Below are 23,236 nucleotides of genomic sequence, written 5' to 3'. Positions count from 1 at the left end.
TTTACGACCCGCACCAACCATGGCACTTCTCGGCTGGTCTAGCAAACTCCCTGATATATGCTAAGAGCTGTCGTATACTCTCGCTGTGGGTGCTGATTTTCCACGGCACGGCGCTGGTCAGGCACTCTTCTTGATTGCAATCTGGTGTTTCAGAACACTTAAATATTTTTTTAATTAATTGATTTAACGAACCTTTCCCAGCACCATATGTTTCCTAATTTTACTTGTTTTACTCACATTAGTTTTCCAGTAACTCTTTAAGAACAGAGACAGAAACACATTAACATTAAGGACAGTAAAACTCTCAAAGACTTCGCGCGTTCTACCGTTTCCTAATATAAAACAACAAAATGTGGTGAAAATTTTATTTTGGGACTCCTGTCTTCTATGTGTTGTCATGTCTGCAAAAACAAACCAAACAAAAAGTAATATTAATACACAAGATGCTCAACCTCTTAGCCTTTCATGACATAACAACTGCACGGATCCGAACATCTCTAGTATATCCGCAAATCATCATTTCTCCTATTTTCCCAAATACGTCATGACTTTTCCGTCAACTTGATATTTTAAATGTTGTTAATACGCGAAGTTCATCGATTTCGGTGAAATGTAGTATATAGGCTTAGTGTAGCGTGAATATAACAAAGAAACAAAAAGCAACATGATGATATTTCCCTCCTCTAACCCCTTACAATGGATGTGCTCATTCTTCAACAAAAAGACTTGAAATCTAATCAGAAACTTCTTAAAATATAAAATATGTATCCAAGTCTCGAGTTTGCAATAATAATAATAATAATAATAATAATAATAATAAAATAATAATAACCGAATTACAATACCAATTACGTAAACAATACGTTCCAATAATGAAAAAAGTAATTGCCCCGACAGGTTTCGAACTGGGGTCTCTGCCATAGGAGTTTCATGTTTTGCCACTCTGCCACAAATTCCTCATACCTAGATACGAAAATAACCTGATAGTTACGGAAGATAAAAATAGTACTTTCTATTTCTACACGTGTTGATAGAATTCAAAAAATGTAAAAATAATTCTGACGTCTTTTCATCTTTACAAATTGAAATTAAGGTGAGGAAGATTTGTAATGTAAATCGTGCCCATCGTGCCCATCGTTAAAAATGATGACGTAGTCTCAACTTGAAAAACGTTTCGTGATATTTTTCTCGTTGACGAAGGTCTTATATATATGCATTGAAATATATATATATATATATATATATATATATATATATATATATATATATATATATATATATATATATATATATATATAACTGTGTTTGAGTTTAAGAAAATCTCGAGTAAGTCATTGTGACATTCACATAAGGATCGTCTCCTTATACCAGCATTAGTCTCTTGTGTATAATCTTCCATGAAACGATTTTAACTACCTTATACTTTGGATGGAAGATGAAGTGACGAGGTAGGGATGTGGTTAGCGCATTGAACTTCTACTCTGCGGACCCAGGTTCAAATCATGGCCATGTTCAAACTTTCTTCAAAATGTTTCAATTCCAATTTCAATGCATATTCAGTGTAACAAGCAAGATCATTTCGTCCCCGGATAGAAAAAGATATTGGAATGAGGATAATTGCAGAAGATCTGTCAATAAAGGCAATGAATTACAAACATTTATTTCCAGCAGTTTTTCTACATTTGATATTTTCATCTACTTTCAAGTACTTTCTGATTCACGTGTGGTCGGTATTTTTATTTCTCTGAACACATAGTATATAATGAAATAATACATTACATACACAGCAATATTGACGTTAATATATGGTGTTCATTGGCAGTGGCGAAGGGTGATGATTTCATCAGGGTAGGCCCGTAATAATAATAATAATAATAATAATAATAATAATAATAATAATAATAATAATAATAATAATAATAATAATAATAATCTTACCTGGATTATTTATATCTTCTTATAAATTAATTCAAAGCGCCTGTTTTTCTTCTCGGCAAACACGTCTATTACTTTCTCCTTAAAAGCTGGATCCGTGGCTAATGTCCTTAACAGCTTCTTTTCTATAGCGATGGAAGCCAACCCACTAAGTCTATCGTTTTTCATTGTATTCCTCAGGAATGTTTTAATTCTCTTGAGGGCACTCATGCTTCTCTCACATGATGCTGTGGTGACTGGAATACTCAAGCTCAAATGTAACAAACGAAGACATTCCGTATACACTTCTTGCAGGCCATTTGATATGATATACTGAAGTAGATTAAGAGGTTTGAGGTATTTATTTTCGTCGGAGTAGATGACTGTCAGCTCATTCCGCAGCTGCTCTGCGTCAAAGAAGGGATAGAGTTTAAGAAGGTTATCTAGTTTCTTCCGAGGAAAATCATTTTTGTAAGCCTTAAACTGTTCACAATCAAGCAGTTCTACAAACTCTAAAGAGGACAAATCACGAAAACGCATTTCCATCTGAACCGCAAGCGTGTCCAAAATTTCATACGAGAGTACTTTAAAGGTTTGCTTTTCCTTGTCGCCGAACTGCAACGAACTGATATCTTCACTTTCCATAATGCATTCACGCACAGTCTCTTCCGAACGCAGTTTTTTTAATGCAGACAATGTTTGCATGACTTCTTTGCAGCACAGTGTGATATCGGAAGTACACTTTTTTTTTTGCAAAATAAGAAACAGATTTTCCGTAAACACAAATATTTTGCTATACAAACACAACAAAAAGACAAATTCACATGAATTTAAGCGTAACTGTAGACCACTGGCAGCGCTTATTGAATCCGGATCCCAATTTTCGTCATCAGATTCGCGTATATGAGTCATGGCAGATTTTAATTCGCTGTAATGAGATTTAATTGTTTCAACTGCACGCGAGTGATAATTCCACCGTGTGGAATTTGGGTGGGGAAGATGGAAACCCTGTTCTCTTAATAGCTCAGTTCTCTTAGTTGATCTTGAGAAAAACGAATGGAACGCAGTCAGGTCACAAACAAACAATTTTACACGTTTTATGGTCTTTGCACCGTGTAGTAACACCAAATTCAACCTGTGGGCGTAACAGTGTATAAACAATGCATACGGACATTCTTTTTTCACATAATACTGCACACCTCCTTTCGAAGAAGCCATTACAGACGCACCGTCGTACGTTTGACACACAAGTTTTTTTCTGCACTGAGTTCCTTCAGAACACGGAGAATGACTTCTGACATTCCTTGTGCAGTCTTATTACGTGACACATCGAAGAACCCTACAAACCTCTCTTGTATTTGATCATTCAAACAATATCGCATGATCACACTCATTTGCGCTCTACAAGAAACATCTGTTGTTTCATCTACTTGCACTGAAACAAACTCTGCGCGTAAAATTTAATCTTTAATTATATCACTCAAAACACACGACACACATTCAATCAAGTCATTTTGTATATCACTTGACGTTCCTTTAAAAACAGAGTCAGACTCTAAATGCTCTCTCATAAGTTGCTCTTCTTGTGCTAACAATTCCAACAACTCCAAATAATTCCCCTTGTTATCAGATTCAACGTTCTCAACATGACCTCTAAAAGATAATTCCTGCTTACCGAGAAAGCAAACAACTTGAATTAAACGGCCTAAAATTCTTCTATTGGTAGCGACCTTTTCATTATGTTTTAGTATCTGTAGGCGAATAGCTTCGGACCAGGGTTGCCAACCATACGATAATTTATCGTGATATACGATAATTTCAGCCTTAATACGATATACGATAATGCCCTTGCGATAATAGGTGAATATACGATAATTTTAGAACGTACACTTTTTAGCAGTTTTTGAATGTGCAAATAAATTGTACGTGTGCATTAAAGAATTATAAAAGACACATTTTTAACAGTCATTCTCGTTAAAATAAATCAATAACGATTTGATAATTGGTAACCCTGCATCCTGCATCCATCACATTTACGTGCAGTTGACAATATTGTTTGTTCATGATAGATGGCTCTATTATTCGCTCACGTGAATGTTAGCGCCTTTGTTTGGATGTGAAAAACAAAGAATCGTTCTATGGCAAGTGAAATTACGTATCGCGTAATTACTTTGCGTAATTAAGTATGATAAGGATAGTGACACCGATGTGGAAATGAAATGAAATGAAATCTTTAAGTTTTACGTCCCACGATTATGCCGGTTAGGCTAAAGGAGACGGTGATGATGAGTAATGAATGAAATGGTGGAGACACCGATGTGGAGTTCGAAACTGAAGATTACTAAATAAGTTTATTATATATTATTGCTATTATTAGTAGTATTATACTTGTTTATACAATTATCACGCCTATAACGAATATACGATAATTTTTTGTAATATACGATAATTTTAAGGACGAAAATCGATAATTTTGTTCCCCGAGGTTGGCAACGCTGCTTCGGACACAGTACACTCAATTCTTTGCGTTCGGCCTAGTAAATAAAAGCTTTCACTGTTCTTTATGTGTTTTTCAGACCCTTGATGTTTCGTTGCTTTACGTGCGAAATTTTTCAAGGAGATAATTCCTTCTTTTGTCCATTCTGCTTCACCACCGAACATAAGACAATAAAAACAATACATTCTATTGTTGTATCCAGTCAGCCACTTATATTTTTCATACCAATGCATGCAGAATTTGGGTCTAGGTCAAAACCCCCACAGCCAAAACCCCCACACTCAAGAAATGTCAAAACACCCACACAAACGGTCATAACCCCCACACAAATGGACAAATCTCCCAAACGCACGAACGGTCAAAACCCCCACAGCCAAAACCCCCACACTCAAGAAATGTCAAAACGCCCACACGATCGGTCATAACCCCCACACAAATGGACAAATCTCCCAAACGCACGAACGGTCAAAACCCCCACAGCCAAAACCCCCACACTCAAGAAATGTCAAAACGCCCACACAATCGGTCAAAACCCCCACACAAATGGACAAAACAGCCACACATAGCAACGGTCATAATCCCCACATAAATGGACAAAACTCCCACAAAATCGGACAAATCCCCCACACTCTGAAATGATCGTCATTTCACGTCTTTGTTGCGGCTCTTTATGACGCCCAAGAAGAATAGTTGCAACATCAGTTTAAGTGGAATAAAAAATGTTATTAAAAAGTACAAGGGCAATACATGAGTACGGGGGTTTTGTCAATTTGTGTGGCAGTTGTGACTATTTCAACATGTGGGAGTTTTGTCCATTTGTGTGGGTGTTTTGTCCATTTATGTGGGGATTGTGACCGTTGCTATGTGTGGCTGTTTTGTCCATTGGTGTGGGAGTTATGACCGTTGGCGGTTATGACCGACTACCAGTGTGGGGGTTTTGGCTGTGGGGGTTATGACCGTTCGTGTATTTGGGAGATTTGTCCATTTGTGTGGGGGTTATGACCGATCGTGTGGGCGTTTTGACATTTCTTGAGTGTGGGGGTTTTGGCTGTGGGGGTTTTGACCGTTCGTGCGTTTGGGAGATTTGTCCATTTGTGTGGGGGTTATGACCGTTTGTGTGGGCGTTTTGACATTTCTTGAGTGTGGGGGTTTTGGCTGTGGGGGTTTTGACCGGTTCCCCAGAATTTTCTTACCTTCTTACCGTCTGTTTGTTCTATTTTCAATATTGGCGTTGGTCTTCGTTCTTTAATAATACACTTATTTTCATAAGAACACTGAGATAGGGGATTTTTTAATAAGAAATCTATTAGGTTCATATTCTCCGACCACTCAGGCATTTTTCTTGTTCACTTTTACAAATGTAATAAATAAATACAATAAAAAGCCACTCACAAAAACAAAAGCACCCACACTTCCACTCAATTGTTATACACACCATGTGCTCTTGCTCTCGAATCGAAGTCGAAGACAGTCGAAAGAGCACTCTGGTGGACACATACGTAAAACGAAAGTCGACAAGTGCTGAGGCCGGTCTCCTTTGCAGGTTATCTTCTGCTTCTGCTGCGTTCGCCTCGGTTACCACTTGCAGGTTATCAGCAGCACGTTTTCTCGCGCGTTTTCCTCAGCAGCTGAGACACTGCTTGCGGAGCCTCAAAGCAGTGTTGCTAACCACGATTTCTTTATCTTACAATAAAATATTTTTCGTCAACTTATATAATCTAACATTCTGTGACAAGAAATAAGAATAAATTATGAATTGTAATTTCTGAAAGTAAATGGGTAGGCCGGGCCTCAGGGCCTCTTACCACCCTTCGCCACTGTTCATTGGGCAACACGATCCGAACCATAAAGATTCATCTTAGATTGGAGAACTGTTTCATTAATCACCTACTTTACAATTTTTCCTGCATAAACACCTGCCTGAGTGCTACCAAATGCTGTCAGTGCCGAGAAAATTTTCATGTAAGTTGGGTTGCATTGCCCAGGCGTTTTCAGAACTGCAAATGATCTGGACCCCATGTAATGGAATTAGAGCAGTCATGGTGGAGATAATTTTGTTGGTGGCTGTACAAGTCATCAGTTGGAAGTATTGTTCAAGCGATAACTTCTGGAAGCGCAGAGCAGATCAAAGAAATTACAGTTAGTTATGGTCTTCACTGAGTAGTTTTGCTTATTACATGGAGCCGATATGGTGACAGACTGGATGATTAGTTTCAGAATCAAGGCTATATGAGACAGGATTCACTTACTAAGACAATAGAGTTATTGAAATCGCTAGTGAGATTTGTGTTCTAAGAATGTATCCTCACCGGGAAATGAACCTGGAAGCATGCTCATGCAAAGCATGTCTGTTAGGCACTACGTAACAAATTATGGTAAACGTTTTAGATATACGTAAGAATATTAGACTGCTTGTTAATCCGCTCTACCCCACTTGGTTATACCTTCGGTTATTTCTTGTTGTTTTTAAACCTGAAAGGCTTTTGTTCAAGCAGTTTTCTACACTGAAATGGAGTTCATGTTTAAATGAGATCCCTCAAAAGTCTTCTCATAGCTCTTTGACAGTTGAGTTAAGACGAAGACTACAAATTTAGTGTAGAAGTAGACTGAAATTATGTTGAAAAGTAACAGAAAAACATCACTCATAAAATAAGAAGCCTGTGATACATGGGGAAACAATATCGAATTTTCGTACATATACTGTATACCTCAATTTACTGTATATGAAAATATAAATACAATCCTTAGGGTCGAGTGAGTTACAAAGATTGTAATTTTTTATTTTGATATAAAAAATATTCTTACATTTAGTCAAACAGCGCTAGATTCAACTTTAACTCAAATAGATTCAAAAGTATTCTACGAAGCTGTGAGAACATAAATAAACTCGTCATTTTAAACAATTCTCTTACCTTCTGTTTCAATCACTGTTATTTATCATTGACTATTACTTGTTTAATCAATTTCTTGACTTAGCTGCTCCCGCTCCCACTGAATCTGAAACATAAAAACTTTATGGTCACTACTAGTTTTTCAGGAGAGTAAGGGAGGATCTTAACAACTTTAAACGTAACATACAGATGGTGATCAGAAAAATGGAAACACCTGTGGTTGACAACACGTCAGATGTATGGGTTGGCAGTGGTCTCGTGGGACCCGCAGCGCCGGACTGCTAGTGGTGGTGTGTTAGGTCGGTCTCCATACTACGTCAGGCGCAGTGGAACAGCAGTGTCCAGTGGCTGCAGCAGACGGAGGTAGTGTAAAATGGGAGACTTCTCAGATTTTCAAAGAGGGCAAATTGTTGGTGCGCGGTTATGTGGAGTGAGTGTGACGGCAGTGTCTACTGTGTTAGGTGTGTCGCGTGGGACAGTGTCGAAAGTGAAGACGGCCTACACAACACACGGGAAAACCACATCGGGGAAGCGGAACAGTGGGCGGAAGAAAATCATGAGTGACAGGTCACGCCTGGTATTAAAGCGCATTGTCACGCAGAACCGTCGTGCCACTGCGGAGCAAGTGACGGAAGAACTCAATCAGCACCTCCCCCGCCCTGTTTCGACAATCACAGTCCGCCGCGAATTACATGACATGAACTTACGGGGTCGTGTTGCACGGGCTAAACCGCTCATCAGGGACCATAACGCTTTCGCACGCCCCAAATGGTGCTGCGACCATGCAACTTGGACCGTTGAGGACTGGAAACGTGTGATATGGTCGAATGTGTCATCCTTCACCCTATTCCCAACCACGGGCCATGTTTATGTGTGGATAACACCCAAAGAAGCTTATGATCTGCACTGTCCCCGCCCAACTGTGAAACATGGCGGCGGCTCGGTGATGCTGTGGGCCGCTATGTATTGGTTTTCATTGGTTCCTGTGGTCACACTTACCGGACGAATCACTGCCAACGATTATGTCGCAATTTTAGGGGACCACTTGTATCCTATGGTCCGGATGTTGTTTCCGGAGAATGACGCCATCTTCCAGGATGATAATGCACCCATTTACACAGCTGGCGTTGTTGCAGCGTGGTTTGAGGAACATCGGGATGAAGTTCAACACCTCCCCTGGCTCGCCCAATCCCCAGATCTCAAATAATTGAACATATGTGGTCCGTCTTGGAAACACGACTCTGGCGACAATTTCCACCTCCATCCTCTTTCACAGAACTGGCCGATGCCCTGCACGAGGAATGGTGTAAAATTCCACTTGCTACCATTCATGACCTCTATGCCTCCATCCCACGTCGCATCAAGGCTGTTCTGAAGGCGAAAGGTGGCCCAACACCATATTAATCTGGTAAGTTGCAATTTCGTTCAGGTGTTTCCATTTTTCTGATCACCATCTGTATATTTATATAATTCTTCAAGAGTAGAAGTAAACAAGAATATAGACTTTCCACTTTCAGACGGACTTGGACCCCGAACGACTACCATATTTATTATCTTCTAGATCAGCGTTTCCCAACCTTTTTCAACTTGCGGCACACTACGGGTATTACTTGGATTCTCGCGGCACACTTATAGATATTATTATTTGTAAATATGAAACACAGTGGTATTTTTTCTATGATTATTGATCTCCTCTCACAGAAAAGAAAGCTCTGGCACTGCCCCCCCCCCCCCGTGGTAAATCGTTATGCTTATTTTTCATTCTAATTTAAAAATAGAAAATTGCAATGAAATATTGGACTCAGGTTTTTAAAAATAGACCCTACGCTTTCTTTTTAAAAAACTGGATCCAGCCTATTACTAAGAAGGAAGATCACTAAATAACGAACGAACAAACAAATCTCTTTTACTTTTAAAACACAAATGTAGGTAATTTGTCGAAAAGGATTGAATGATATTTTAAATTTTCAAGTTGCGAAATAGTCTGAAACAATAAAGAAGCAATAATGGTCAGAACAATGATAACAAATACTTTTTTCAACATTAGATATGTACAGAATAGTGACCCGGTATGAAACTTAAAATTGTAGATTCATAGTAGAGTTTCATAGTAATGTGAAACACAAATATACATTTTTCCCTACGTTTTGCAATTTGATTGCTATAAAATTAATAATTTTGTTTCGATTCCTCGCGGCACACCAGCGGCCCATTCACGGCACACCAGTGTGCCGCGGCACACCGGTTGGGAAACGCTGTTCTAGATGGATGGTGACTACAGCGTCTAATTTTCCGATCAATAACTTGATGTTCCTTATTAATGAAAAAGTTTCGAAGCCGTAGAAAGAATCGTTTCTAAGGAATTTGAACTGTGTAGAACAATAATATTTGGCAACATTGTGCACAAGAATTGCACCATCATGATGCAATCATACATGTCAGAAAAAAAAAGCTTCTTGCAGAATCAGCAAAATAGTATCACATGCGTTTATGATGTATATATCATTATTCTCGTTAAAAAGTGTCGTTCAAAATAGTATCTATCATAACGTCATCATGGCTACTTGTTTACAATTTCTATATTCATATGATCTTTTGAAATCATTTTAAAATAATTTCTACTTCATTATATTCTTCCAAGTCATTTATAAAATTTGGATCCAGATTACTTATAACTCTGGAAGATGATAAATATGTTATTTTGTGTCGAAAATACCTATCAATGGAAGCTGAAAAACAACAGGAAGTTTTGAGGTTTCTTAATACCAGTATCATATACCTATTGAACAAAGGGCCCGTTGGAAAATGCCTTCAATTTAGTTTTTGTGCACAAACACTTAAAACGCCGTTACTTGTTAAAGTTGAAAAATAATGCTTAGTGAATCTGTTTGTGTACATTAACTAGGATGGTAGACATTACAAGGTCATCATAACATAGAGTACTTGGTGATAAAACGATACTTCTTCGAAAAGAAAGTACAATGCACGTACAGCGAAATAATATGTACCTTTCACAAACTAAGTGCATCAAATTTAAAACTGCATTGCCATGTGTGAAACAATCTGTTGCAAGAGAAGTGTGTCAGGCTCATATCCAAGGGGGACATGGTTGGCCGGCTCACTAGTTTTTCTGGCTTCCTAAAATTTTCACGGTAGGTTTGCAAATGAACTATAAAATGATGATGAGCTTTAGTGTTTAAATAGTCATTTTTTTTTCAAATAGTCATTTGTAATGTATCTTACGTCATTTAAGTCTGAAGTATTTTTATGTAGGTGTAATTACCATAAAATGCAACATAAATTAAATACTAGATCTGATACGGTACAAATATTTTACAATTTATATGAGTAGCGTACCTACTAATAATATGGGTTTCTGTAGTGTTTCACCAATATCAACCAAAAAATAAAAGTATAAATGAACTTTTTTCTTTCGTGAAAGTAGGCCTTTAATAAGTACGAAAATATCACGAACAGTATAAAATGCAAATAACTTGTCTAAAGGTAAAAACTAATACTAATTTGCCTACTAATATTTTTCTGAATATCATATACAAATAATTTGTTGACTAGATGTATGATATGCATTGCCGGCTCTACCGCATTCGCACGGGGCTGCAATATCTGTCATAAGTCTGGAACTAACTAAAGAAATAATAAAAACTTCTGACCAGAGTATATACACTTGTTTATTAAAAACTAAATTTTAGTGTAACAGTATGTAACAGTGTTGTCTGATGAAGACAACGTTAAGTTGTCGACACTGTTACACTCTAATTTAGTTTTTAATAAACAAGTGTATATACTCTGGTCAGAAGTTTTTATTATTTCTGTCATAAGTATTTTATTTAAAATAAATATTTCTTGTTGGAAACAGACTTCGTGATCATTGTAGTTAAATTTACTAAGCTGACCTTCTATTTGGATACTACATTCATAAATTATGTTTAGGTCCCATTAGTTTAAGTCACATGGTCAGTGCTAAAGCAAATGGTAAAATAAATCCCAGAATAAATTGCTTGATTGTTGTCAAATACAAGAACCCAGTTCTCGAAAGCCTGTCCCCTTTGGTTAGTTATCTGAGTTCTGATATGAAAGCTTCTCTTGTCTTTGTAGCAAATAAGATCGTTATCATTGAAGGTGCAAAACACTTGAAAAAAAAACAGATGTAGATGGAAAATCAAGAAATAAAGATAAAAGAGCTAATTGCACTATAATTGTAAACTGATATTTTGAGATTAAAACTCGATATTGCATTCTATAAAAAGGATTACCATCTTTCAGATGTATTTGCTTAATCTTTCTCTAACATAATAGATTAATATTTAAAGAAAAAACAGACACAACAAGATCGTATTTGTAGTAGGTATTTAAGCCTTTCTGAGTGCGAGTGTCGTTTTCCCCCCTTCGTTGTTCATGCTGGAGTAGCATACTTAAAATCGTGACTTTTAAGATTTGTTCTTTCTGGAGAAAGAGGGAGGTGGCAAATTACGTCATTGCACGGGCGACAAATTGCCTAGGGCTGGCCCTGATGATATGTACTGTACATACAAAACATGAATACAGGATGACATAATTTGAAGTAATGAAGGGTATTTCAAAATGAATATTAGGGTTTTGAAACTTTGTAGTATCTATTACAATTAACTTACAATTATAAGTATTACCAAATGAAAGAGCAACTCAAACAGTTTTGTACACACGCATGCCATTCGTTGTTTCCTCTGTCTGCCGTTAGAAAGAGCAAGTAGCAAAGATGGAGACTAGAGAGCAGAAAACTTTTTGTGTTTTAATTTTGCAAAGACTGAATCTGTAGTTACAGTGCAACCGTCTGTGTGAATTGAATGTTTTGTGCCATATGGCGGAAAGTTTATGGACCTTTCTCGCCTATCGACTCAATGTGTGCTGTGTGACGAATAAAGCTCACATCGAACACATGAAGCAAAAACTTTGAGGTATTGTTTATAATTGTACGTAAAATGTAATAAGTACTACAAAGACTTAATTCCTCGATATTCATTTTGAAACACCCTGCATTTCTCAGCATCAGTATTGGAACCAAGATGTAAAAAGGAGAGAAAATGTTTCCTTATAAAGTGATTGTTTACAACAACGATATTATTATTAGTCAAGACTATAATTACTACAACACAAGTTACTAGTAAAAAAAAAAAGTGTAATCAAATGTACAATAACCCTTTCGGGCCCAGGTGGCTAAAGTGGCACATACGGGTGTGTCACTCTTTTAATCCGCTCCTGTATGAACACTAATTAAGATCTCTGTATATTTATTTCCCAAATATGGTTGGACCATAGTTTATAATTTTAGTTTCTTTTTCTTCTCTGTGTCGAATTTCCTTCTCAAATTTCACCCCAGTCAAAAATTCGAGAATTTTCGAATTTCAAATTTTCTTCATTACTTTTCCCCCGTAGCTTCATTCGTTGTAGAGAGACCTCATTAAGACTTGTCAGGTAGATACGTCGGATGGATACCTAATTGTTGACATCAATTGGACGGGCCTGTGCGCAGTGTTGCAAACTACGGAAATTAAAATCTCCTTAAAATTGGCAAAAAAATTCGAAATTTTTGTTATAAATCCGTACCTATATGTCCGAGTGCAAGTCAACTTACGCCAGTCTAACATTTGTCCTTACTGAATAAACTCGGGTACATATCGTTACAATGGGGTAATTAGGGGACGCACGAAAAATTCGGATTTAGGTTCTAACTCTTGATTTTCTCCTACTTTTCTGTTTATCGAAATATATTTTTCGTAATTAGAAGCTTTGTTTCTCAAATATCGCCATGATACTTGTAGGATATGTTAGTAATGTGCCAGTGTTTATTTTAAGATGTACCATGTTTAATGTACCAGTGTTTGCGTCTGTCTGATAGCAGTGTTGCCAGCTACGGATAATTTTAATTCCATATTTGAGGGGGAAATTTTGGGAAAATTACGTGTTTTGTCTATTATATCCCTGTTGTTGGCCACATCGGAACAAACGTACCAGTATCTGAAAGTCTTGTCTTTGCCCTTCATAACGCACTATAGAAAGATTCAATAGGATAATTTGGGGAAGTACAGTTGAGGTTTACAGTAGACCTTGTTCTCTAAGTGGAAAGATAACTGAGATTTTTTTAGGCAGACTGAAATATTTTTTAATGACCTGCTTACTTTTTTAGACATCGTCACAATACTTGTTGGATATCTTATAGGGATACCGAAGCTTATTTTAAGATAGTTTGTGTGTGTCTGCTAGCAATGTTGCCAGCTACAGAAAATTTTTATTTCTGATTTAAGGGGGAAATTTTGGAAAAAATCCTTTTTTGTCTCTATTATTTCCCTCTTGTTGGCTACATTCGAACAAACGTACAACTGTCTGAAATCCTCGTTCTTAGCCTACGTAGCGCACCATAACAAATTTCGGTAGAATAATTAGGGGAAGTACAGTTGAAGCTTATAGTAAACCACGTTCTGTAAATGGTAAGAAAAGTGTGAATTTGAGAGGTAGAATGAGATTTTTTTTAAGCAAGCACCGGAGGTGAACGCTCTATCACTGAGCCACTGCGACCCCCTCGTGGAAGGTACAGGAACTCCGTATTTGCCGGGGACAATGAGTGTGATCGTGCTAGTGCTTCCCGAGGCATAGGTGCCTTGTAGCGAAGCTCCGGACGCACTAAAGTGAGTTTTTTGGAAGTGTGTCTTTCCTTCCGGTTGCGGGTTCATCTGGTGTGAACGTGTGTACGTTGGTTGTGACTGTGTCCCCATATTTCACAAGTTTGACTTCGTGAATGTCTCAATTACGGCATGTTAATAAAGACTGATCCCTACATCGGCAGAGATGGAAGGATACCTCGGACCAGGGTCCACACTAAGTACTCTGAGTGGGCCCTAGACCTCAAACCTGTGTTACCTGGAGAAAATCTATTGCAACCACGACAACATTCAATAAATGATAACCAAAGGACTATCAAGAGGAATTCGTTAATGATTAGTGTAGACTAGTGTGGCTTAGTGTGGTTTGGTGAATGTGGATTAAGTGTCAAGTTAGTGTTCTTAGTGTACAAAATGGGCAAAATTAAATAAAACACACAGTGTATAAATAATGAAAGAATTAAATATGATCACAGGAGAGAAATCTGAAATAGCAGTTGAAAACCAAGCTCATACAGGGAAAACCTGAAGATAGAAGAAGTCCACCAAAATAAATAAAATCATACATTTATAAAAATTAAACACTAAATAAACATCTAATCAAAAAATAAACAAAATAAATAAATGAAGCATAAGAAAATTTAAAGAAGAATTAAAACATAACAATCATAGCCAATAAACATGGATTCAACCAAGTTAAATCAAGAAATAACGTATAAATAGTTTTAAAAATTATAATAATAGTAAAAACAATAAAATAATAATAATAATAATAATAATAATAATAATAATAATAATAATAATAATAATAATAATAATAATGACATATAAATACCAAAAATAGAAGCAACTAGGTAGTTAGAAGTATTTAACTAAATATTTCTAGGATTAGGATTAAATAAATAAAAATAGCAAACAGAGGTAGGAAATGATAGGGTAGATCAGATGGGATTTTGATAACTTTGATTTGATTAGTAATCAATTTAGTATTAGAATATGTTAGGGTCAAGCTCAATGGTTATAGTAATTTGGAAATTATATTAACCGATAGTTGAGTTTTGCATAGTTTATTCTTTGTTTTGTTTGCTTTCTTGTCTTGTCTTTTTGTTTCCTGTTCGTAGTTTTGTTTCCTTTTCTTTATCCAAATCCCCTTTTACCAATACCAAAATGGAAAAAAATAAAGAAAAGAAATAAAAGGCAATAATGATAACTCGTACCGGCTTTAATTTTCAGATACCGGCTCTGAAAGACGGGCCTGAGTCTAAACAAAACAATATTACTTTCAAGCTCCCCCTCCGCGTTTATTCAAAGTCCCATTGAAAAAAAGTCTTCTGAAATCATCATTGATTATCACACTAGGGTGCAGCGTTTTACCACTTTTTTCTCGGAACGAAATGTAATGCCTGGCAAAAGTGGCCAATCCGCATAGACATTTCAGGTATAGATTTGTTTTCAAATCAGATCATATTTTCTGTGAGAACTATTGCCTCAAAGTTTCAAAATTTACCTGAAAATTACAAAAAATACCAAAGTTGTTCATTAATTTTCGTTATGTTAAAGTAAAAATATTTTTGGTTAAATACATCTCAGTTGCTATGAAAATTGATATTCAAGTATAAAAATGCCAGTTATATGCCCTTGGGGGGAATAGGAGTGCCTCCTGTGGGGCCAGAAAAAGGGGCAAATTCAGTACAGTTAAGAGGTTGTGTAGCTCCTCGCTCACCTGGCAATATAGCCTGGCCAAGTGACCCAGAGCCCACCATGTAGAGGTGGCTGCACCTAGGGCTCCTCCGCTAGGCCTATCCAATCAACCAACCATATTGGGCCGCATGAATTGATCCGATTAGTCACTGTCAGGAAAAAATGTCACAAATTAGGAATTTGATTGAAATTTAGACGCAGTTTGCCTAGAAAGTAAGGGTGACCTGACTATTCCACCTCTAGCATTCCTGGCACATACTCGGGAGGCTTCTTGAGTGACTAATATCACTATCCGTTCTACTGCTACCGTGTGGCACGGATAGACGGTGAAGCACCATTCTGGCACAGTGTTGTTAGGAAGTGAAAGTTTGACCATGAGCTGTTTTTTTGGTACCGTCCATAGAACTTACTGGTAGTACAGTTATTGAAACTTCAGTGCTTTCCCAGAAGATGATTGCAGTGTAACCGTTTGCCTCAAAATTCAGTCTGGGAATGATGTTATATCTAATGGAGTTATGGAGATTCCCTGCTTCGTCTTTTTGAGCACTAAAAATCTTATGTAATGCATCTTGTCGGACAGCAAGTCGACCATCAGTCATCGTGGCGAGAAGAAATTTGCTGGAAGTGCAAAGAATGCATTCGTCTGAATGGATGAACGGATTACAGCCTGGTATTCTCTTGGTAAGTATCTAGACCAGCCCTGCCCACGGCGAGCAGATAGTGGAAACTCTCCTCGTGAACGCTCACGAGCATTCTACGGGCAAATACCATTGTTCGTGCTTCGTGGATCTTCGGGTTTCGTCCTTAGAGGAGCGGAAGTGTTGTCAACCTTGGCGGTAATCACTAGCTTACCAAAAAAAAAGTATGTATGGTAACTGATTGCCATTTGGTGTAAAGTGTTTTTTTACAATGTGGTAACCGTTAACTATAGACAATACAAACTTGTAACAGCAATCAAATGATAAATTATGTACGTTCCTTTTCTTCTTTTTTCTTTCCTTTTGTTAAAGAAGGATGTGGGTTTGTTATATCCGAGTGTGGGTTTGTTATATTATGTTGTTTCGCTTTTTAGGAAAAGAGATAATCTGTTGATACGAAAAAAAAAAACTGTAGCACTTGTTTGTAATTATCTAAGTATTATCTCCAGAAAATTAGCTTATGCATGTATGTGTGTACGAATAGGCTTAGCAAGGGGTTGGTTGTGGAGATTAGAAGCCACTATCAATAGGAAGAATAGTATTTCTTACTCCACTTTTAAAGTTACTTTGATCGCAAAGAATCAAACAAAATATTAAGAGAGCCAAAGAGATTTTCCATTTTTAAGAGTGACCGTTAGTGACTGCAATTAGTTTTTTTTTTTTTTTTTTAACAAGGAGTGTCTTTTTAATAAGGAAAAATGTATTGTCCCTGGCTGGTTGCTTGCCGGTGGCTTGTTAAAAGTGAAAAAGAATGTTAAATCATTTCAACGACTGAAGCTACACGCTTGTCTTTCTTCGATAGTTACTGACTGATTTTGAAAGTCACAATGTTGTAGGCCTACTGTAATAGCGTAGGCCTACTGTAATAGCGTAGGTCTACTGTAATAGCGTAAATTCGGAAGGAAACGTTCCAACTGAATGATACGAACAATTATTCCCAATGTCTTGAACATGAAACGTGGGTTGCACGGATAACGCTTAAAGTAGGCTGGACTGCACTGGAATTTCCTTCCGGCAAATTAGTGTTTGGTCGGAACTCAGTTCTTGTGTGTAATTGTCTCTTAACAACATTTGAACATTTCATTTAGATAATAATAACTAACTAACTCTATGGCCTATGGAACCCGAAGGCTCAATGCCGCGTTTACAAAATATTTCCACTAACTTCTGTCCTTAGCCAACTGGATCCAGTTTCTACTCTGTACTCTTATTTCTGCAAGATCCATCTTAATATTGTCTTCCCATCTACGCCTAGGTCTTCCTAGTGGTCTTCTTCCAATTGGGTTTTTAGTTAAAATTATGAAAGCGTTTCTAATTTCTTCCATTCTGGCTACATGGCCTGCCCACCTGAGCCTTCTACACGTAATAATTCTAATAATGTTAGGTGAGCGGTATAAACTATGCAATTCCTAGTTATGAATTTCCTCCAATCCCCATTTTCATCCCTCTTTGGTCCGAATAATAATAATAATAATAATAATAATAATAATAATAATAATAATAATAATAATAATAATAATAATAATAATAATAATAATAATAATAATACGCGTTATTATTATTATTATTATTATTATTATTATTATTATTATTATTATTATTATTATTATTATTATTATTATTATTATTATTTTCAACCTCCCGTCGTTCTGCTGTCAATCTAGCAACGAAAGGCGTTTACAACTTAGCAAACGTGAAGCGAGTGACAAGTTACAGACCGAGTGCTAATGTAATACAACGTCACGAATTGTGTAAGCAAGCTAAAAAGGTCTGAAACAATTCGTTTCCGATTTTTGCAGTCGTTTTTACGTCTGTAAGATGACATGTTTAATATTAGTTTCTTTCTTTCTTTCTTTCTTGTTCATTGTTAGTTACTTCAACGCTAACTGTAACCTCTATCATGCGTCTTCCTCGACCAAAAAACGTACCAATTTTATTTCCTGCAGTGTTTTCGCGTCACTGCTTTCGAAATGGGGGGGGGGGGGGCACACCTGCACATTTCACGCTTGCGTCTGCTCAATGCTTATCATCGTGCGAATTTCTGGCCAGGCTTGGCCATAGGTTTTTTGCCATCATGTGTGGTTGGCAACACTTATCGGATGCAGTGTAAGAAGCGAAGCTAGCAGCACCTGTGCTCACGTGTTCTTATCTTCGCTCGTGCTCGCTCACGCTTTGGCTCCGGGAGCCAATTCATGGACAGGCCTGATCTAGACCTATGAATGGTCTCAAAGACGTGAGAGGACCATCTGCAACGAAAGACTATGTTCTGATGCGGTATTGCATAACCATACAGACTCTGAGTATGAATGTCGCAATTTCTATTAATTTCTTGTTAGATTTTTTTGTTGCAATATACAATGTTAAAATTCTGTTTGCACTAGTCAAACAGCTAGCTTTGTTTAGTTTGCCAGGGATCATAGAAACAAGCTCTTACGCGCATACTCCGGAGTCAATGGCTTGAGATATCTGGAACAAGCATCTCAGGTCTTTACTGAGTTTTCTGTGCTCTTCTGGACTATGATGAGGTAACTCACAGTTTATTGGTTTGAATAGCAACACTGAAAACTTTTCACAGTTAGATAGTTTATGGGACGTGTGTAAGAATAGGGGCTTGAATAAGCGCCGTGAATATGCGTGAAGAGAGCTCGGAACAGCAGTTCATTAAAATGCAAGAGACAAATAGCCCATTGCATAGGTTTTCCTGTTAGTTCCTCTAATCTTCGAAGAACAACTCCATTCTTACCAGTGTTAGTGTATGTTTCATCACACCCAAGAACCTCAACTTTATCAAAGCCAACTCTGAGTTGGTTCATGATGTATTCGAAAATAACTGTGGTCTCGTCATGTGCAGAGCCAGAGGATGGTGTCACGTGACAAATGTATTGAGAGTTAGGTTCAGCCGCAAGTGATAAATGCTCTTCTCTAACGATGCCTGTGTATATTTTAGTGTCATCCCTTCGATCATCAAATTTTTGGGAAGTTATAATTCCAGTCTATGGAGCTGCCTTAAGCACAGTTGTTATATGTGCCGCAGCCCTGTCGCTTACATTGTATCTCTGCGCAATCATAACAGTTTCAGTCAAATCTACGAAAGTCGTTCCGAAAGTAATGTCTCCTTTTTTATGTAAACTAATGGAGATACATAACTAACAGCAATACAGCTAAACAGAGCAATATTTCAGCTACAGCCTCATTTTCCCACATAGTTCCCACCATTTGTTATGCACTTTTGCCAACGATGAACCAGTGCCTGCATGTCGCGCTTGTAAAAATCGGCATTCTATGGGTTGTCTTTTGAATTCCGGCTCGAAGTGATAACACCACGTACCATATCCAGTGACGATGCTATCCAAAAAATTGTCACGTTCATCTTCATATTGGTCCAGAAGGTCCCGAAGGAAAAGGCAAGGACGAAAAAAGCTGTAGAAACGCTTAATTGTACTGAATTTACCCTCTTTTCCGGCCCCAGAAGAGGCACCCCTATCCCCCCAAGCGCATATAACTGGCATTTTGAGACTGGAATGTCAGTTTTCGTAGCATATGGCATGTATAAACCCAAAAATATGTTTACTTTAACATAACTAAAAAATGAACAATTTTGGTATTTTTTTCAATTTTCAGGTAAATTTTGAAACTTTGAGGCAATAGTTCTCATAAAAGATATTATCTGATTTTGAAAAAAAAAATCTATACCTGAAATGTCCATGTGGATTGGCCACTTTTGCCAGGTATTACATTTCCTTCCGAAAAAAAAGTGGCAAAACGACCCACCCTATTATCACACTTGAGTGATATGTACTCAGCGCATTGGTTCTCCTCACAATTAGTGCTGGCTTTCTAGAACGAACTGCGCTACTTCCTTTTTCAAAGCAGCTCCCCAATTGTCCTCACAACAGGCTAGATGGACGCAGCAATGCCAATGTTATCTAGCGAATATCTGGGTTTCTAGAGCCACCAAAATAGTGTTGTCTGTGCTAGGCTCTTTACTACTGGGACTTTATCTAATACAGTTAGGTAGATTTAACTTAAAAATAAACTATTGAAATTTATTTAAACTTATAATGTACCTAAAAATTAGTAATCATATTACACCATTGAATATTTTGCGGTGATCCTGGATTTTGCTGAAGAAAGTTTAGGAAAAGCTGTTATAACCTAATAATGTAAGTTTAAAATTTATTGAGATTAGTGTTCTCAAACAGTTTTACATAGTAGTACTAAAAGGACGCACTATAGAGTTGTAGTTGTACATTCCTTTTAGAACTGACGCAAATTTAAAATTTGAGGGGAGTAATAAAATTAATCTTTTGAAGCTAATTCTCGTTGATAAAATCAAGTTTTTTTAAGAAAGCAATAAAGACAGTAAGAAATCAGAAAATAAAACAGCCGTAAAACACTTAAAAATAAGCTAGAAACATGGTTGTTTCACTTATATTCTCACAAATATATTCGTTACTGTCTTACGTCCGAAACGTCACATTTCTATCTTAGTTTCAGCCGAAGCAGTCTTCCCTTCATTGCGCTGGTAATGTCATTGCAACTAGGTTGGTCAACATGAGAGCAACGCTCAGGGTCATACGCCAGTACGGGTGCCGCGTACTATAACATTACAATTCCTATTATAATAGCTCTTAGAGTGATAATAATCCAATCGCATATAATGAAATGACTACGTATTAATAGAATGAAAACAACTATTTCGGAAAGAAAGAAACGGATTCACATGTACATACCCTCCTTAGTCTTAGATCAGAGACCAGTGCAAGTCTTCTCTTAAGTTCATCCATTTCCTTTTCTTCATTTTTAATCATACGCACAAGCTTTTTCTTGTCTGATACAAGTTGTAAAATCTGATCTTCCAGTTCTATCTAAATATGTATACAAAAACACCAATTATATTGAAGTAGTTATTGAAGAGTAAGAAAAACAAATATTAATTACTCTATACAATGAAATAATAAAAGACTTAAGGGGGCAGACTGCTAAGTATGTTTTCAAAAGCTAACAACTTTTCTTATTTTGTATTTATTTTCTAATAACTTACATAAGATTTTACAAAATAAATTATTTCCAAATAAATACAAATAATATTTAAAAAGTAGTTAACAAGGAAGACAGATATCATGATAAGTCATCAATTAACGTTCAGGTTATTTTTCTAGTCTCTGACTTAACCAAGATTTTGGGGTACTTCAAATTTTGGCCACACTGTCATTTCTATGGATGGCAACACTGATTATTCTTCCGATTCGTATTTTCAGGTGTAGAATAACATTATCTATTATTGTGGTAAGTTACCTTTCATTTTCCCTTTTCACCTACGAAAAACGGGCAAAACAAAAGTTGTTAGCTTTTGAAAAATATTTGGTAGTCTGCCCCCTTAAGGAATTTACGTCTGAACTGCGGAGAAATGTTAAAAGGCGAAGATATATTAAAATGAAATGAAATTGCCGGAAGAGTTGATTTCTAGCTACATTATTTTTTTAATTCTATTTTTTACCAAATAATAAAGGAAAATTTAAAGTTAACTGTATTCAATTTTCAGAGGTACGCTACTTGTTGCGGAATGTGAATGGGAAGTTTTACGTTGTGTACCGCGTAGAGGGCCTCAGTTATTTGCTCAGATTACAGTTACTAAACAGCTAACTAAGGGATAAAAGGATGGAGATGACAACTGATGTCCTGCACGGGACTTAAATAACAAAGGTTATGTTTGAGTATAGATAAAACTCAAAAGATTCAATGTTATAAAAAAAGATACTAGTTTAAAAGGTGAGATAAAGTGGGTAGGAAAAGATTATTAAAATAAAGGATTGAGAACTCCTGTGTGATTGGCGTCATCCTCGTCGTCTGGAATGACGAATCGAATCTTAACAGCTCTTCCACTGTCTGGTTGGAAATGGTAGAAATCGAAGTGAGTTGACATCTGGAACCAAATCCTGTTAAGCTGCTAGGGGCGTTGGGGAGAAAATACGATGAGTGTTGCTATTCATCTCTGCATGATGAATTAGATGTTCTGTTAAACTGTTTCTGTGGCGATATACTTTCACAACTATCACCGAAAAGGTGTGGAGCAAAGCCGTCTAGAATGGTGTTGAACCTTTCTCTTCTCGATGTTGCTCGTACTCTCTTCATTACGATTACCCCTTGAAAACGTGTCCTCTGCCATTTTGTTTGATAGACACGTTCATTGACTGTTTCTTACAGTGAACGAGGAAGTTCTTGGCTAGGAAGAAAGGAACGTAATCGTAAAGTTACTTCGGGGGCCGTTGCTAAGTCCGAAGTTTTACTGGCTTATGGGACCGTACTGATATGAGCAAGGGAGGTCCGAGAAGACTTCTTTCGGTAAGACGAACTTAGCCTTCCGCAACCGTTTTGGTAGGAAGACCCAAGAAAACATTTGCAATCGAGAAAATTCGACCAAGGCCTACAGGTCCTGCGCCTCGTGATCCCTGCGGGGTTGCTACGGGCCTCGGGCCCTTGGCGATCGCCAAGTAGACAACGTGGCCAGTCCGGCACTGCTTGTCTGTCAAATACTTCAGTAGCAGTGTTTCAACATGATGCTTACAGGTTATTGGCAGCCAGGGACACATAATTGACTGACACAAAACGGTTAAATAACTGTCCGAAACAACGAAAATTTTGGTTTTCATGTACACAGAAGAAAATGTTAAGCGTAAATTATTTGTTTCTATATAATTCTTTAAGAACTCGGGTTGAATACGAACAGTGAGCCTTTCTTTCTTGTATGATACAATGGGCGGAGCCACGTCAATCGATTCCATGGCCTGCGAGATCCTCTGATCTTAGTGTGTGTCATTTCTTCCTATGGGGACATTTTAAAGGCAAGATGTACCGTACACATCCTGAAACAGAATA

The 23,236-nt window shown here is 37.2% G+C and overlaps 2 protein-coding genes across 2 annotated transcripts in view; both read right to left on the bottom strand.

Moving 5' to 3' along the window:
* LOC145670643 (uncharacterized) overlaps nt 1–23,236 on the bottom strand; it is a gene marked incomplete in the record, with an annotated part of 61,319 nt that overhangs the window by 9,380 nt on the left and 28,703 nt on the right. Inside the window, 2 exon segments of the mRNA XM_081739435.1 lie at nt 7,324–7,408; nt 21,091–21,225. Of these exon segments, the coding sequence (XP_081595561.1) occupies nt 7,367–7,408; nt 21,091–21,225 (177 nt within the window).
* On the bottom strand, nt 1,948–2,619 carry LOC145669891 (zinc finger MYM-type protein 1-like). The gene has a single exon (XM_081738239.1). The coding sequence runs from the start codon at nt 2,617–2,619 to the stop codon at nt 1,948–1,950; it is 672 nt and encodes a 223-aa protein (XP_081594365.1).

This window comes from Thermobia domestica, chromosome 14, assembly GCF_964235325.1.
Source record: "Thermobia domestica chromosome 14, izTheDome1.hap1.1, whole genome shotgun sequence".
Classification (NCBI taxonomy): Eukaryota; Metazoa; Arthropoda; class Insecta; order Zygentoma; family Lepismatidae; genus Thermobia; species Thermobia domestica.
Note: the sequence above shows the minus strand (reverse complement) of the source record. Positions and strands in the feature narration are given on the sequence as shown.

Bases quoted from the DNA above. Each gene is read 5' to 3' on its own strand.
- LOC145669891 (XM_081738239.1), bottom strand. From the start codon at position 2,619: ATGCAAACATTGTCTGCATTAAAAAAACTGCGTTCGGAAGAGACTGTG.